General features: G+C 37.6%; 1 protein-coding gene across 1 annotated transcript in view; it reads right to left on the reverse strand.

Moving 5' to 3' along the window:
• Positions 1–9272, reverse strand: part of LOC106094019 (peptide transporter family 1) — a 75785-nt gene extending 66513 nt beyond the window's left edge. The window contains exons 1-2 of the mRNA XM_059367506.1: positions 9161–9272; positions 8938–9071 (exon numbers count right to left, since the gene is read on the reverse strand). Coding sequence (XP_059223489.1) covers positions 8938–9071; positions 9161–9227 — 201 coding nt within the window. The 5' untranslated portion in view covers positions 9228–9272. The remainder of the gene's footprint in view (positions 1–8937; positions 9072–9160) is intronic.
• Between the last annotated feature and the right edge of the window lie 9880 nt (positions 9273–19152).

Below are 19152 nucleotides of genomic sequence, written 5' to 3' on the forward strand. Positions count from 1 at the left end.
ATAAAAGAAGCATTTATTGTCCGATTTCCCTAAAATTTACGATTGTTATTTGTATTAGGCTCCTCGTTATCAATGTTTAATTAGACCCAGATCGGTTCAGATTTGGATATAGCTGCCACATAGACCAATCTCACAATTTAAGGTCTTGGGCCCATAAAACCGTATATACGGAATTTTGGTATAGCAATTAAGCAAAAGTCATTACCGGCAACCTTCAGTCTGTCAGCATGTTTTCCGATCAGGCAGTGACCTGTCATGATGGACACAATGACTGAGACGTCTGCTCTAGCCGGTGACAGCAAAGCGGTAGACATGATCAAGTCTAGTTTAGGCTTCATAAAGGGTGATTTTTTTGAGGTTAGGATTTTCATGCATTAGTATTTGACAGATCACGTGGGATTTCAGACATGGTGTCAAAGAGAAAGATGCTCAGTATGCTTTGACATTTCATCATGAATAGACTTACTAACGAGCAACGCTTGCAAATCATTGAATTTTATTACCAAATTAATCAGTGTTCGGTTCGAAATGTGTTCAAATTTTGACAAATTTTGTTCAGCGATGAGGCTCATTTCTGGTTGAATGGCTACGTAAATAAGCAAAATTGCCGCATTTGGAGTGAAGAGCAACCAGAAGCCGTTCAAGAACTGCCCATGCATCCCGAAAAATGCACTGTTTGGTGTGGTTTGTACGCTGGTGGAATCATTGGACCGTATTTTTTCAAAGATGCTGTTGGACGCAACGTTACGGTGAATGAACACATTTCGAACCGAACACTGATTTTGGTAATAAAATTCAATGATTTGCAAGCGTTGCTCGTTAGTAAGTCTATTCATGATGAAATGTCAAAGCATACTGAGCATCTTTCTCTTTGACACCATGTCTGAAATCCCACGTGATCTGTCAAATACTAATGCATGAAAATCCTAACCTCAAAAAAATCACCCTTTAGTTTTGGAATGCTCCCAGCCCCCTCTTTGTGACCATCTATCATTCGTTGTCCTTCGGCCCTAATCCTGCAGACTTAGCTTACATGTCGCTAGAGGTATGCCCACATATTCCAGTTCCCCTTATGTATAAAGTAGTACCTAGTCTGGCAAGCTCGTCCGCTTTACAATTCCCTGGGATATCTCTGTGGCCCGACACACAGAACAGGTTAATATTGAACTGTTCAGCCATCTCGTTGAGAGACCTGCGGCAGACGATGCCGGTTTTTGTGTTCAGAAATAGGTCCTTCAAGGATTTAATGGCTGCCTAAGAAGATATTGATGCCAATCGTCATAATGACATTATATCTTAACTATTCCACCACTTACTTAATGCAAGGATCTCCGCATGATGCACACTGCAGAGATCGGGTAACCTTCTCTATATGACCATTTCTAGTTTTTCAGGGTACACCCTAAAGACCACCTTTCGTCTAGTTTGGAACCATCCATGTAGAAGTCTATGCAACTTCTATTACCAGTGATATTGTAGTTCCTATCGGTTCTATTAGTTTAGTACTTTTTATCAAGAAGCGGCTCAGACAGGGTGTAATCCACACTGCCTAGAACATCGGACATTGTATCAAGGATAACACAATGTCCGTAGACGCCACATGACCAAAGAGAAAGCTCCCTTAGACTCACAGCAGTGGTCGCAGCAATCCTATTAGTGAAGGTCAGTTAGGATTGTACATGAGCCATATAGATCCATGTTTTGATATAGCGGCTATAAAACCGATCTTTACTTCTTCGCCTCCTCTAGATCTCGATTGTGCCTATAGAGGGAGCATTTGTTATCCGATTTGGCTCAAGTTTTCTATAAGGTGTTTTGTAATGACTTCCAACAACTGTGCTAAGTATGGCTCAAATCAGTTTATAACCTAATATAGCTGCCATAAAAAACGATCCCGGTCTGACTTCTTACGCCTATAGAGGGAGCATTGTTTATCCCATTTGGCTGAAATTTTCAATGAAGTGTTCTGCTTTGACTTCCAACCCGGTGTGGTATAAATCGATTCATAACCTTATATAGCTTCCATATAATCGGATCTCCGGATTATACTTCTTGAGCCTCTAGAGGGCGCAATTCCTATCCGATTTGGCACAATTACTTTTACTTTGGTCTCCAACATCCAAACCAAGTATGTCCCGAATCATTTCATAACCTGATATAGCTCCATTGACATAGTAATTCTTATCCATTATCCTTTGTTTGCCTATAAAGCAATACCAGGCAAAGAAATGCGATTCATGGTGTTTAACATCGAATAGATGAACCGGCGTACGAACATGGCTAGATCGACTAAGAATACAAGTCATTTAGAATATGAACAATTGGGAATCATTTGTGAAATAAAATTAGCATAATTCGAAGTGAAAAGTTGTGTCCCTTAAACATAGCGACATATATTAAGAGATAAGAACGTCTTTTTTTAAGTCTTGATTCTTTGGCTTAAAATAATTACCAAATTACTTTAATCAAGGAAATATTTTAGTATTTAGTAGTATTTTCTTGTGTGTAGCTGGCGACAACCCAATGTCCATTCGCTACCATTGGCATGTAAATCTTTACAATGAGGACTACCTACATTTTAATCTATATGGTATGCATATTCGCATGGGCTACACCCATTTCTGATAACGTAAATGTATTTTTATTTCTTTGTTTTTGTTTTTAATCGTTGAAAATAGTAGGCGATATTTTTTCATTCAGTGCAGAGGTTTTCAACCTCACAATAAAACAATTTTCAGGTTCATGATAGTTTTGTGCACCCTCGTCCAAGAAGTAAGTTTGAGAAAAGAACAAAAGCTTTTAATAGCTTTCAATATAAATAAGCTTTAGTGCATGTAAACCATGGTCGTATAAGAGAAATTAACATTATTCTCTTTAAGTTTGTCTAAAAGCTTTTAATTATAAACATGGATCAGGGAAGGAAAAAAACAACATTTTAAATAGCACTAACAAGATACTTTTTGGTCCGAAAGGGTACTTTTAGTTTTGCATACAAATTTAAAAAACATATTCGAATGCAAAAATCGAAAATTTCTTCTGGAAAAATGCTGCCCTATCGGTTGCTGATTACACTGTACAACGGCCCTTACACTCAAAAAAATTTGTTATTTAAAACAGCAAAAATGCTTGCTAAAATAGCAGTTTATATCTGCTGAAAATGGGAAAGCCGACACTATTGCTGTTTCAGCAAACATAGGGCTGCTGTATTAGCTAATATGTACTTAACTGGCATGTATCTAAATGTAAAGAAAAAAGATTATGGAAAGTATACATTCAGTGGTGCTTATAAACATACACTGAAACACATTAACATACGTATTTTATTTTTTCTTCTAACATCCTTTTCAAAACTAAGCAGCAGTGGTTTTAAGCAAACAACAAGCTTTTCAGCAGTAAGCCAGCAGCTCCGAAAATGGAGAACTACTACTGTAATTGCAGAACTACTTCTACAATAGCAGCAAAATTAACTACTAATATTCAGCAGACAGTGTTTGCTGTTTTTAGCAAATTTTTTTCTATGAGGGGAACATTCTAACCTAAAACCCTACAAACCGATATATAGACCAATAAGTACAATATGGTCTATATAGACCCAATCTCGTATAGAGATTGGGTGTCAAGTATCAGGAGTCTTTCCCACTCCCAAAGCCTTCTAGAGGCTCAATAAGTGATATTAGGCGAATCGTGCATAAGAATTTTTTTTATCTAAATATGAAGTGATATTGCCCCATCCCCGTATTGCCCAAAAAGCAATTACGGATTTTTTAAAAGAAAATAAAGGCATTTTTAATAAAACTTAGAATGAACAAATATACTTTTTTTACACTTTTTTTCTAAAGCAAGCTAAAAGTAACAGCTGATAACTGACAGAAGAAAGAATGCAATTACAGAGCCATATATATATCATATATATATATGTATATATATATATATATATATATATATATATATATATATATATATATATATATATATATATATATATATATATATATATATATATATATATATATATATATATATATATATATATATATATATATATATATGTATATATATATCATATATATATATATATGTATATATATATCATATATATATATATATATATATATATATATATATATGTGCAAAATTTCATGATGACTGGTCAATAAATACTACATGCACTTTGGTTACAAGAATATATGGGCTCACAGACGAACATGGCTAAATCGATTTAGAGAGTGATTCTGAGTCCATCGGTATACTAATCAATGGGTCTAGCTCTTCTCCGTTGCAGCGGCGTTGCAAACAAATGCACAAACTTATAATACCCTGTACCACAGTGCTGGTGTAGGGTATAAACAATTCTTAGTGCATCGAAGGGTACTACGGTACGGCACGGGAGAACCACGGTACTCTTCGGGTGGAAAAGTACTGAAAAAAAGTACAAAAGTACTGCCTTTTCCATCTCTGGCATAGATCAACATTACTTTATTGGAGAGTCAATAATACGATACAAATGTCTTTAACGAAGACAGATTACAGGTGCCGCTTGAAGAGATTGTCTGCCTTGTGAATTAGTAAAATATGTTCATCGTTGGTATAATTTTAGTAATAATGGTTAGGTTAGAGTGGCAGCCTATTTTCTTAACAGACTCACATAGACTATTTTTGTCTATTGTGATACCACAGTAGCGATAGATTAGAACTCCGGTGGGAATCGAACCCACAATAGAGGACTGGTTATCCAACGCGCTACCAACTCGGGTTGAGAATAGGAGGTGGGTATACTTATTTCGTCATTCCGTTTGTAACACCTCGAAATATTCATCTAAACCCCCATAAGTAAATATATATATATTCTTGATCGTCATAACATTTTAAGTTGATCTACCCATGTCTGCCCGTTTGTCTGTCGAAAGCTAAAATCCTTGTGGATTTTTTTGTTAAAACCTCACATTATCCTTTTTTAGTTTCTGTCTATAAAGAGAAACCATGCAAAGAATTTGTACATACGCGATCCATGGTGGAGGGTGTATAAGATTCGGCCCAGCCCAACTTAACACGGTGTTACTTGACATTGAAGGTGCTTTCAATATTGTAAAACCGACGTTAATCATGAAGGAGCTGGAGTTTCTAGGCATCAACGCTACCGCAAGAAAGTTTATTAATAACTTACTTACTAAACGATGCATTACGGCAGGCTTGGGATCTGTAGATCTAAAAAGATGGGTCAATAGAGAAACTCCTCAAGGAGGTGTACTGCTTTGATATATTACAGTTAATCATTAACAATATATTAATGTCTCTGGAAGAAAAAGATGTAAAAGTGGTCGCGTATGCTGATGACGTTGCAATTGTGGTTAGGGGAAAGATTCTCAGCACTCTAAGAGATATACTTCAGAAAGTTCTGCTTACAACTGCAAAATGGGCTACTGAAAGTGGTCTAGGTATTAATCCGTGCAAGATAAAAGTAGTTCTTTTCAGCAGGAGATACAAGTTACCTACAGTGGCACTTGTCTCCTTGGGAGGTGAGAAAGTTCCATTTACAGAATACATGGGTGTTTCCTGGACAGGAAATTGAACTTCAAATCCAAAATTTTGGAAAGGACAAGAAAGGTCACTCTTGCCCTATACACCTGGCAAAAGTTGGGTACATTAATGGTACATCTAATGCCATTAAGGCGAGACAAATTGCTGCTACCTCTGCCAGTGGGGCTACGGGAGCTTTCTCTTTGGTCATGTGGCGGCTACGGACACTGGGTTATCCCTGATACTATGTCCGATGTTCCAGGCAGTGTGGATTACACCATACCTGAGCCGCTTTTTGATAGAAAGTACTGTACCAATATTTCTGATAGAACCGATTGGAACTACATTATCCCTGGTGACAGAAGTTACATAGATTTCTATACGGATGGTTCCAAACTAGACGACCAGGAGGGTTTTGGGGTGAACTCTAAAGATCTAGAACTGGTGTGTATCAAGCAGAGACGCTTGCAATTGAGGAAGTGGTGGAATGGCTAAGATATAATGTCATTACAGCGGTTGGTATAAATATCTTTTCAGACAGCCAGGCACTCATTAAATCCCTGGAGAATCCCTGAACACAAAAGCCGCGCTCGACTGTCGCATATCTCTCAACGAGATCCCTGAACAGTTCAAGATTTCACCAGTTCTGGGTGCCAGGCCTGAGAGAAATCCCAATGAATTGTAAAGCAAACGAGCTTGCGGGACTACCTTATACATTCTCCTATGACTTCCAACAACTGTGCCTAGTACGGTCCAAATCAGTCTATAACCGGACATAGCTCCCATGTAAACCGATCTCCCGATTTGACTTCTTGAGTCCTATCAAGCCGCAATTTTTGTCCGATTTGGCTGAAATTTTGCATGCGGTGTTCTGTTACGATTCCAACAATTGTGCCAGGGACGGTCCAAGTCAGTCTATAACCTAACTGGTCTCTCGATCATCCTTTTTCGGTTCCTAGAGCTTTAATTTTTGCTGGTTTGACAGAAGTTTGGTATGAAGAATAAAATTATGTCCTTCAACTAAATATATTCCGCGGAACACGGCCGGGATTCGAATCTGGGCATACGGAGTAACATCTAGAGCCGTTGCATGCATTGCGAAAAAGTACAGCTAATAGAAAGGGTTGTCGAGCGTGGTTATTGTGGTAATTGTATTATAGATGCGTTTTCGCAATTAATACGATTCAAATACAACATACCAACGCACGGTCTTAGAAGCCATCACACCTAATATGGTTGAGAAGTCTTCTAACCAAAGACGAAACGCGTACCATAGTGGTTGGTGTGTGTTGCTATCTTTGGCTTTCCATTTGCAATCTCCGACCATTGAGCTCGTCGCGAAAGAGAAACAAACAAAAATTTATTGTGTATAAATTTTGAGCAGAATCTATGGTGGAGGGTCCCAAAGATTCAGCCAGGCCGAACTAAGCACGCTTTTGCACGTTTCTACTAGTTTCATTCGTCTACTTTACGTCAATCTAAATTTCATTAAACTACCTCTTTCCTTACTCGAGCTAGAATTTTTCTAAGACAGTTCTATCCTTGGGAATATTTCTATCTTTTCGTCGCTAATGGGTTAAGTCAGTCCACCCATATTCGTCCATCCGTTCAACAGATAGCTGAAATTATGATAGCGTTCAAATGAAGTTCGATCAGGATCATATTTGAGTCAAATGTCAGGAGGCTTAAAACAACTCTTTGTATCAAATAATGGGCCTTAGACCTTAGTCTATATGGCAGTTATATCTATATATAGTCCGATATGAACCATATTTAAGTGGGATGTTGGGAGGCTTAAAATAAAATAACAAATTTCAGCTCAATATCTCAATTTTTGAAGATTGCAGAGTGATTACAACAGAGGGACGGACAGACACACGGACTTAGAATTTTACGACGATCCGAAATATATATACTTTGCAGGGTCGGAAATGGATATTTTGAAGCGATGCAAACGGAGTGACTAAAAGAATATACCCATATATATGTTCGTCCGATTTGCAGTAATATTGCAATAAAATGGTCTTTTGTTAACCGATTTTCTCGAAATTTGGCAGAAGGGATTTTCTCTTGACTCTCAATATTACTGGTGAATTTCATGAAAATCGGTTCAGATTTAGATTTAGCTCTCATATATATGTTTGTCCGATTTTGAGAAATATTGCAAAAAAGTGCTCATTTGTTGACCGATTCTGTCGAAATGTTGTTTTTTTTTTTGAGAAATTTGTGATGAGTTTCGCTTTATATTGACGTTATTGCGGTCTCTGAGACATGGTTTCAACCACATCATGGGAATAGACTGGTATCCGTAGATGGGTACAGGTTTTTAAGATCCGATCGGGATGGCAGAGGTGGTGGAGTTGCTATTTATATAAGACATGACATAGATTTCACACCCATTTCTTCGTCTGGTTCAACAGACAAAGTTGAATAAATGTTTGCCGAATTGCACTGTTTGCGTAGAAAAGTTCTGGTTGGGGTTGTATAACGTCCGAATAAAAGAGTGCAATATGATGACTTTGTGAGGAGACTTGAGAATATAAACTGTCATTATAATGATATTATAGTCACTGGTGACTTTAATAGTAATGTGCTTGAATAGACACATTTAACAGGGAGCATGCAATCAGTAGGGTTGCATGTTGTTAATTTCAATACTGCGACATACTATACAACGTCAACAGAGACTCATATTGACTTCTTCTTCATAAGTTCCAAGACTGATGTGAAGTTATATGATCAATTATCGGCACCCCTATTTTCAAAACATGATTTATGTTTTTTGACTTATGGCGTTCCAATGGAATATACAAGTATAACATATACGTACAGAGACTATAGAAACATTGATTATAACTCACTACCTTATGAAATTGGCACTGTAGAGTGGCAGGAGCTTTATGGTATGTCTTGCGTGGATGAACAGACTGCATTTCTTCAACGTAATGTGAGTCAGATTTTCGACAAATGTGTTCCGATGAAGACCCGACCTGTTTTTTTGAATGGGAATCAGTGGTTTGATAATGATATTAAAGTATTGATACGTAAAAGAAAATTTGAAATTTTTTTTTTTTGGCTGTCGGCGCCAATAACCCCCCTTGTCATATCTAGAATCATAGGCACTCAGTATTTAGGCAGGAGCCGCCCGCCCTCTTCACTCAATTGTCTGATTGTCTGCGACTGCCATTACAGTTACTCCGTTTGGAGCAATCCGCAACCTATGGACGAGCCCGTTAGCTCCCAGCTAGGCTTCTCGTGGTCAAAATTAACACCACCATCTATTGTTATGAAATACTAACAATACTTTGCAGTATGATCTCCACCAGTAAAAATTGGAAATAACCTCTCAGAACAATTCAGTTCCGTAAACGAGGTTTTAGAAAAGTAAATTGAATTTTTTTTAATCATTTGTGTACTTACATTTTGCTGCTGAATAATTGGTTTTAATACTGCTGGTGGTAATTGCCATTCTTGTCTACCGGAGTGACTACTTCCCGTTCGACTAGCACCGTTCTTATCACAACGCGATGATGATCTTAAAAGCAGGCTCGTGGCTGAAACAAAAGCAAAGGGAAAGGAATTAAATTAGAACATAGTGATAAGCATTGTACCTTGATTAAATTATACCAATTAATATACTCACATTCTCCCTGCGATTCTATTGCATTCTCTTTGTTATAATTTGCAAATTCTGGGAAATGTTTACCCATTTTTAAATGAGATTGAGAGTCTTTAGAATTCAGAAACAAAACATACAAATATCGACAGTTTTGATTAATAATATCTAACGTTATATGTGTAAAATATTAGAGTGTGCTAAGAAGTAAAATGTTCCCAGAAAGGATATAGAAATTGATCTGTATGGGTCTCTATGGTATTTATGCCAAAATTGTTGTCTGTATAGTTTGGTATGGTCTGCCTAAAACAAAATTACATCTTCAAGACATTGAGTCTTGACATATACATAGTTGCAGCCAATGGCCTGAGCTTTCTTTTTGGATCAGGCAGTGTGTATTGCATATCGTATGAGCAGTTATTTCATAAAAAACCAAGAAAGAACGGGCTTAGGTCAGCAGGCCCGGGTAAAAATTTCAACTCCTAGGGGTCGTACAAGACCAGTCTGGGGATCGGTATATTTAAGAGCTATGTCAGGTTATTGACCAATATGGACAATACTAAAGGCGTCCTGTCGTAACGCCTAACGGTCATAATTCAATTTTGGGTTTTATGACCGCCCATACCGCCGTCATCAATGAAACTACGTTACATTTTTATACCCTCCACCATAGGATGGGGGGTATACTAATTTCGTCATTCTGGGTTGTAACTACTCGAAATATTCGACTGAGACCCCATAAAGTATATATATTCTGGATAGTCGCGACATTTTATGTCGATCTAGCCATTTCCGTCCGTCTGTCTGTTGCAAGCACGATAACTTTCGAAGGAGTAAGGCTAGCCGCTTGAAATTTTGCACAAATACTTCTTATTAGTGTAGGTCGGTTGGGATTGTAAATGGCCATATCGGTCCATGTTTTGATATAGCTGCCATATTAACCGATCTTGGGTCTTGACTTCTTGAGCCTCAAGAGGGCGCAATTCTTATCCGATTGGAATGAAATTTTGCATGACGTGTTTTGTTATGGCATCCAACAACTGTGTCAATTATGGTTCAAATCGCTCTATAACCTGATATAGCTGCCATATTAACCGATCTTGGGTCTTGACTTCTTGAGCATCTAGAGGGCGCAATTCTTATCCTATTGGAATGAAATTTTGCACAACATGTTTCGCTATGACTTACAACAACTGTGCTAAGTATGGTTCCAATCGGTCCATAACCTGATATAGCTGCCATATAAGCCGATCTTGAGTCTTGACTTCTTGAGCATTTAGAGGGCGCAATTCTTATCCGATTGGAATGAAATTTTGCACGACGTGTTTTGTTATGACATCCAACAACTGTGTCGAGTATGGTTCAAATCGGTCGATAACCTGATATAGCTGTCATTTAAACCGATCTTGGGTCTTGACTTCTTGAGCCTCTAGAGGGCGCAATTCTTATCCTATTGGAATGAAATTTTGCACAACATGTTTCGCTATGACTTACAACAACTGTGCTAAGTATGGTTCAAATCGTTCCATAACCTGATATAGCTGCCATATAAGCCGATCTTGAGTCTTGACTTCTTGAGCATTTAGAGGGCGCAATTCTTATCCGATTGGAATGAAATTTTGCACGACGTGTTTTGTTATGACATCCAACAACTGTGTCGAGTATGGTTTAAATCGGTCGATAACCTGATATAGCTGTCATTTAAACTGATCTTGGGTCTTGACTTCTTGAGCCTCTAGAGGGCGCAATTCTTATCCGATTTGAATGAATTTTGGCACGGAGTATTTTGTTATGATATCCAACAACTGTGTCAAGTATGGTTCAAAAACATGCTAACCGTAGCGCTGAGGTTAGCATGTCCGCCTATGACGCTGAACGCCTGGGTTCGAATCCTGGCGAGACCAACAGGAAAAAATTGTCAGCGGTGGTTTTCCCCTCTTAATTCTGGCAAGATTTGTGAGGTACTATGCCATGTAAAACTATTCTCCAAAGAGGTGTCGCACTGCGGCATGCCGTTCGGACTCGGCTATAAAAGGGAGGCCCCTTATCATTGAGCTTAAACTTGAATCGGACTGCACTCAAAATTTGCATTTGCATATTTTCTAATAAATTTTTAATTTATATATAAATTGTTAATTTTTTTTTTAATTTGAGAAGTATTTCTTCTTAGTTGGGGTTTTTTTCGTCGATATTATTTGGATATTATTTCATTATGAAATAATTCCCCAATATAGAAATAAACGTATTATTAGAAATTCAAAGTTGAACCATTAAGCGATAAACAAGTACTTATGGAATATGAAATCATTGCCGGCAGACGCGAAAACAGTAAATTGTTGTATATTCCTAGTGAAAGGCAATTATAAGCTAGAATATCTGTGTACAAAAAAAAAATTTTGAGTGCTGTGTGGAAAAGTTCAAAATTCGGATGTTTTCTAAATGATTCAAGAAAATTCCAATCTGGTTAATTGAAACGAAAATAAAGCATATAAAATTATGAAAAAAACATAATTTAATTATTTTTATCCAGATATTAAGGGGTACATAGGAGAAAATTTGGAGTAAGCGTGAAGAAGTAGGGAGCGTTCAATTTAAAATCAAGACGACCATCAAGTTAAACTTTTTCGGTTATTTGGGCGAGATAACCGGTCACCACTAAAGTTCAGGCGGACGCATTAGCTAACCAAAAATTCATTACCCGTTTTGTCAAGTAGTTGATGATACAGTGAAAATCATTGTTAAAGTTTTTTATGAAGTGAGTTGTGTTAGGCCCTTCGACATCCTTCTTCATCCGATCTCTCGATTTAAGGTCTTGGGACCATAAAAAGAGGCGTTTATTGTTCGATTTTGCCGAAATTTGGGATTGTGAGTTGTTTAAAGCTCTTCGACATCCTTTTTCGATTTGGCCTAAATCGGTCTAGATTTGGATATAGCTCCTATATAGACCGATCTTTGGATTTAAGGTTTGGGCGCATAAAAAGCGCATTTATTGTCCGATCTCGCCGAAATTTGGGACAGAGAATTGTGTGACCCTTTAACATTCCTCTCAATTTGACCCACATCGCTTCAGATTTGGATATAGCTGCCATATAGACCGATCTTGCGATTGAAAGCCTTGGCCACATAATAGGCACATTTATAATCCGATTTCGCTGAAATTTGTTAGGCTTTTCGACATCCGTGTCATATATGGTTCAGATCGGTCTATATTTGGATATATCTACCAAAAAGACCAATATTTTGTTCTACAAGATTGATATAACTGCTATGGGGCATAAGGTATGCATTTTTTACCAGATTATGACGAAAGGTGGTTTACATATATACGCGAGGTGGTGGGTATCCAAAGTTCGAACTTAACGTCATTTTACTTGTTAATAATAAATATCGGTAGTATCGACACTATCGTTAATTTCTTATCACCTATATTATAAGCGATAATGAGAAGCAAAAATCTATATATCAGTTTATGTATGTAGAAGTAATATCAATGCACAGACCGAATAAAACTAAATTTAATAAAGTCAGTTGGAAGTCATGAGAGAAATCAGAGAGTTAGAGGATTTTTTGAGTCCTGTTTCGAAAAAAAGCATGCTCTACACCGTACTCAATAGTCTTTGGGTATGTAGGGTACCTTAATCAATTAGACAAAGGTGTTGATGAAGATACAAGGCGTATCAGAATACATGATCCACTAACCAGTCGAATTGTTGTGAATAATAAAACAGTAAGGAAGGGCAAAAGTCGGGCGGTGCCGACTGTATAATACCCTACACCTACCCTATAAGTACAATGTTGATCGACCTCGGCGAGCAAATATGTTCAAACTGTAATAACTACGATTGACAAATGACAATATTATTGGAAATTGTCAAAATCTGGCAAACATATATATGGGAGCTATATCTAATTCTGAACCGATTTCGAGCAAACTTCTCAGATAATGTGGAAGTCGTCAAGCAAGGCGTTGTACAAAGTTTTGGGAAAATTGGTTAAAAAATGCGATTGCAATGGTTCAAGGAGTGAAAATCGGGCGATATATATAAATGAGAGCTATATCTAGATCTGATCTGATTTCTATGAAATTCACCAGTAATGTCGAGAGTCATAAGAAAATCCGTCCCCCAAATTTTTGAGGGAATGAGTTAACAAGTGACCATTTTGAATTATTACTGCAAATCGGACGAACATATATATGGGAGCTATATCTAAATCTGAACCGATTTCAAACAAACTTCTCATATATTGTGGTAGTCGTTGAGGAAGGCATTGTACAAAATTGTGGAAAGATTGGTCAATAAATGCGCTTGTAATGGCACTAGGAGTGAAAATCTGGCTATATATATAAGAGCTACATCTAAATCTGAACCGATTTCTAAGAAATTCACCAGTAATGTCGAGAGTCATAGAAAAATCCTTCCTGCCAAATTCCGAGAGATTCGGTTAACAAATGACCATTTTGAATTATTTCTGCAAATCGGACGAGCATATATATAGGAGCTATATCCAAATCTGAACCGATTTTGGGAAGATTAGTCAATAAATGCGCTTACAATGGCTCTAGGAGTAAAAATCGGGCTATATATATATATATATATGAGAGCTATATCTAAATCTGAACCGATTTCGATGAAATTTACCAATAATATCGATAGTCATAAGAAAATCCTACCTACCAAATTTCGAGAGAATCGGTTAACTAATGACCATTTTATTGCTGTATTACTGCAAATCAGATAAACATATATATGGAAGTTACATCCAAATCTGAACCGATTTCTATAAAATTCATCAGTAAAATTGAGGGTTATAAGAAAATCCTTCCTACCAAATTTCAAGAGAGTCGGTTAACAAATGACCATTTTATTGCTGTATTACTGCAAATCGGACGAATATATATATATATATCCAAATCTGAACAGATTTCTATAATATTCACTTTTAATATCGAGAGACATAAGGAAATCCTTCCTGCCCAATTTCGAGAGAATCGGTTAACAAATGACAATCTTATTGCAGTATTACTGCAAATCGGACGAACATATATATGGGAGCTATATCCAAATCTGAACCGATTTTTTCCAAATTTGAAGACGATCGGATGAAAATTGCGACCTGTAATTTGTACACAAATTAACATGGATAGACGGACATAGCTAAATCGAATCAGAAAGTTATTCTGAGTCGATCGGTATGCTTATCAATGGGTCTATCTCTCTTCCTTTTGGGTGTTACAAACTAATTCACTAAGTAATAATACCCTGTACCACACTAGTGGTGTAAGGTATAACAATTGTTACTTACTGAGCTTGCCATTCGCGCTCGACCGAGACGCTCAACAAACAGATTGCTCTTTGCTCTGTCAAAAAAAAAAAACGGAAACTGTTGTATGTGAGAATGTGTCATCCCAGTGACGAGCACACAATTGCAATTATGTGTAGCTGTCTTGGGATGGTTTTCTTTGGTACGTACACAGCAATGTGCAATAGTGTGAGTATTAACTCACCATTTCTCTCAATCGGAAGAGACACTAAAATTGGTCCGGTAAGCGAAGAATCGTTTGCGGCCATCGAAACACTTTTGACTTTAAAGAGTTTTTAATTTTCCAACCAAAGAAAGGTCCTTTTATAGTAAGCGAAGCTGCTAAATGCGTTAAAATAAACAAAGTAAGTTAAGTTAAAATAAAGTTAAGTTAAGTTAAATTAAATGCAATGTTTATGACTAATGTTTGATATGCTGAAGTGAAATAAACGAACAAAATCGTAAAAAAATATTTTTTTTGTCTTAAAAATGTCCCAAACATTTTTTTTGCGTTTACTTTCATAGAAAGACGAGTGAAAATCTATGTTGATGAAGCTTTAACAAAAATGTAATTAAAAGCATTTTATGTACAAACTTTAGTCTCATAACTCTTAACGGTAGTACTTGCCATGTGCGTTTTATTAATTCTGTGATATTGACGTTTGTCCCATTAACAATGGGAAATTTTACCGGTTATTACACGAGTTGATGTAATTTATAATCCAACTATGACAACTGTGAGTTTTAAATATCATTTTATTGGGATTGATTCATAAAAGATAGGGATGATTTGCAGCGGGAAAAGGCTTAGCATTATCGCTGGAATTACCGTTGGAATGCCTACCGTCTTAAACACCCTGCAGTAAAGTTGAACTGTATTAAAATATTCATTGCAAATGTAACATTCTGCAATTTAAACAAACCAAGTATATATGCGCTAAATTGAACAGATCGCAGCGGTTCTATGCTACCCAGAAGGGTAACAATATATATTTATATGTATATCTTGTTGTGTTTAGTGCCAACTACGAAGGAAAAAGTAAAAAATAGCAAATCAAATGTATATTAGACTATATACAAATTTGTATAATAATGTCAGGCCAAGTGTTTGGGGACCAGACCCAGCCTCTGATGAAATATTTAAAAATCGTCGAGGATAACTGGAAATTAATTCACTTCTTGTTTCTGTGCTAAGAGAGCAGAATAGAATTATGGAAGTCAAGGTGCCAAATACTGTTACTGTTAAATTTCTGGAAAAAGGGCCAACGTTCTGAAATTGATTATAACTGGTACGAGCGTTAAGGGATCTCTTCAAAATTTTGTAAATTTTGGTTAGGAAATGCGGTTTTTATTCGTCCGCACCAACTTTTCAACCTAACCTAAACATATTTCATTTGTCAATTCAAACTGTTTCAGAGTTGAGTTTGATCAATTTAGATGTTATGATACTCGTACACAAGCCTTAAATTTTCGCACAACTCCATTATGGTTTTATATTTTGATCTGCTTTTTGTTGTGCTATAACAACAAAGTACTTATGGGAGTTGTTGTTTTCGCACATTTAAATACCTACATTGGAATGCTTTTCTTTATCGCGATTATATTACCAAACAATGTATGTGCCTTAGAAACCCTTGTTGTGTTTTCTTGTTCCTAGCAGCCATTTTCCTGTTGATCTAATGATATTTATCATTGAGCATACCAGCATTTTTGTACATAAGGCGAAACTTAAAAAATTTTCACTTTCCGAGTTTACCATTTGCAGTCAACATATAGAGTGTTCTTTTCCCAATCATATAAAAAGGAAAACATTTTGTATGCAAGAATGTGTCTATACCAGTGACGAACACACAATTGCAATTATGGGCTTGCTTGGGATTGCGCAGTAATGTGAAATGTGTTAGTATTTTTGATCATCACTAGTTTAAACAAATAATCATTTGCGGCTATTGAAATACTTTTGCCATTAAAGAATTTTTGCTTTTATACCAATGAAAGGCCCTTTTATTGTAGGCGAAGCTGCTAAAGTGTTTATAAAATACAAAGTTAGTTTCGTTCAATAATGCTACGTTAATGGCTTACTTTTAATATGTTGAAATGAAGCGTTACTCAGTTACAATGAAAAAAAAAACTTTGTGATAAAAGTATTTTGTTTGTTGTAAAAATGTCCCAAACATTTTATGTTTTTGGGTTTAGAAACTCCAGCTCCCTCATGATTGTCGTTGGTTTGCATTATTGAAAGCACACTCAACGTCAAAAAATGCTATCATTGTACATTCCTTGATAGCGAGAGAACTTTCGATGAGGCCGAGTAGGTCGTGAAGGGCAGTTGCAGTGGACTTTCCCTACTATATGCATGTTGTTGCCGAGACAGATGATCTCCATGGATTTTTGTCCTAAGCAATGTTTCTATCACCCTCTTTAGAGTCTTTAGTCGTACAAATATCATAAAGGCGTTTTCGCAATGAATTCGATATAAGTGCAAACTACCAACGCACCATGGGATGGAAAAAAATAATGAAATTCTCCTCCAGTTTGTGATGATGTAGGCTGGTATCGGGGCCGATACAGACTAATTGGCTTCGGGGATCAACGCTCAATTGAAATGTATCGTTGTGCGTTAAAAAATATTGGTGATATCTGGCCAGGTGCAGCACTAGAATTAGTCAAGAAGGAAGATATTCCTTTTCGACCAATGGCGCATGCTTGGATACCAAGGATTGCCTCAGATCCTGAATCCATACTTAGGAGGCTAAGGGAATGTAATCCCAATCTTTAAACCACCGATTGGAAGATTGGTAGATGGGATGAGGCTGATGGTTACCGGAGGCATGCAGATTTCGTACTAAACACCGGCTGTCGCAGACCTCAACAAGTCGGAAGGAGTTATATCCTACGGATTCTGCAAGTTGAGACTGAAGGTGTATAGAAGCGGTGGTTTGGTGAATCAGAAGACGAAAAAGCAGATGTTGCTGAATACTTGTCTGATGAACTATCGACCACATCGCTAAAGTCTGGCGGATTGCAGGAGACTGGAGACTCCCTGTTATGCTCAAAACTGGAGGGGAAAGAAGAGGGGAAGCCCTGTGTGGGTGGTTCATACAGTTGAATTGGGCTTAAGGTGTGTGCAAGCGGAGAGGGACTAAACTCAAAAGGAACTTCCATAGCAAAAGCTAGTGAAGCATCTATGGCAGAATCGTCCACACCGCAAGTGTCCAGTGTCATGAGAAAGAGTGATCCCACTGTTTTCTCAACTACCGCTGTATGCGTAAGGAAACTCAACATGACAAGATCAAACAAATCTTGTGAGGATGAACTCCTGGCAACTCAGAAGACGAGGCTAACGCACCAGCCGTGAAAATTCTGAATCCTGACTACAGTCCGGTTTCTGCAGATAAATCTCCATCATTGCAAAGCCGCATTGGCAGCACTAAAGGTCCTTCTGATGGCAAGAGGTTTTGACGTGGTTCTTGTCCAGAAACCATGGGTGTGCGGAGGAATGGTTCGTGGACTAACGATTCCTGGATTTAAACGGTTCAAGGGCATGTAGAATGGCCTGTATTCTAGCAAAAAGTAGTCTAAAGGTTTTTCTTCTGAATATTCAGGAGTATCCGTCCCTGAAATAAATAAGTCTGATTACAGGTTGGCTTCCCTATATATGGCTAACGATTCAGAGATGCCGCCCTCAAGCCTTAATTTGCTGGATGAAACTGCTTCAACAGAGAAAAAGAGCCCCGTTGTAGGAAGTGATGCTAACGCATATCTCCAGATATGGGATAGTTAGGATATAAACGAAAGAGGTGGGCTGGTTATCGAATATATTGTAAGTTCCAATTTGGCATTTTGTAATATAGGGAATCGAGCCACCTTTATTGCCAGAAATAGACAGGAGGTACTAGATGTCATTCTGCACGATTGTCGCTTCTAGACCAGAAAAGAAGTGCTAACTGCGGACGACAAAGACATAATGTTCAAGTAGATCACCAAAGCCCCGAATGACTCGCTTGTAACAACATGTCCTACTGCCAAGCCAAGGGGCAAACGATTACCCTGGTTGGTCTAAGGAAGGGCTACAGAAAGTCTCAGAAAAAATCCCGGCTGGAATTCTATAGCTCCGTGGAGGATACATCTAAGGCATCTAGACTAAGACAGATCCAATCCACGAGACCTATTATGGTGAGATATATTCAGTAGTCAGAGAATGTATGGCCAATGTCTAGTAAGGAAATACTAGAACTAATCGTTGAGTTTCCCGGGAAACTCTCCAACGGACAACGTGGCGCCAGAAGAGGTTGTCACTGATATGTATTCGTCGGAGGTTATTGGGGAAATTGCGCCTGAGTCGAAAATCTTTTGGGCGATTAAAAGTTTCGACTCCTTTAAGTCGCCAGGTGGAATTACAAGCTGATGATGTATCATCGGTTCTGTAATTCACCATTCTCTGAATTACAAGCTATGTCCGACAGACTAGCTCCTTTGCTTAGGGGGATATACTCTGCTTGTATTAGCATGTCGAATATACCTGTGGGGTGGTGGGACACAATGGTCATTCAAAAAGCAGAAAAAACTTTCCACAAGAAGGCGAAAGATTTTCGTCCTACTAATATGTCATTCTTTATGCTGAAGACTCTAGAGAGATTGATAGATACATATGTTATCGCCTGGAGGTCGCCTTTCTCGGCAACAGAATGCATAGAGTAAGGGCAAGTCCACTGAAA

The sequence above is a fragment of the Stomoxys calcitrans genome, chromosome 4 (genome assembly GCF_963082655.1).
Source record: "Stomoxys calcitrans chromosome 4, idStoCalc2.1, whole genome shotgun sequence".
Classification (NCBI taxonomy): domain Eukaryota; kingdom Metazoa; phylum Arthropoda; class Insecta; order Diptera; family Muscidae; genus Stomoxys; species Stomoxys calcitrans.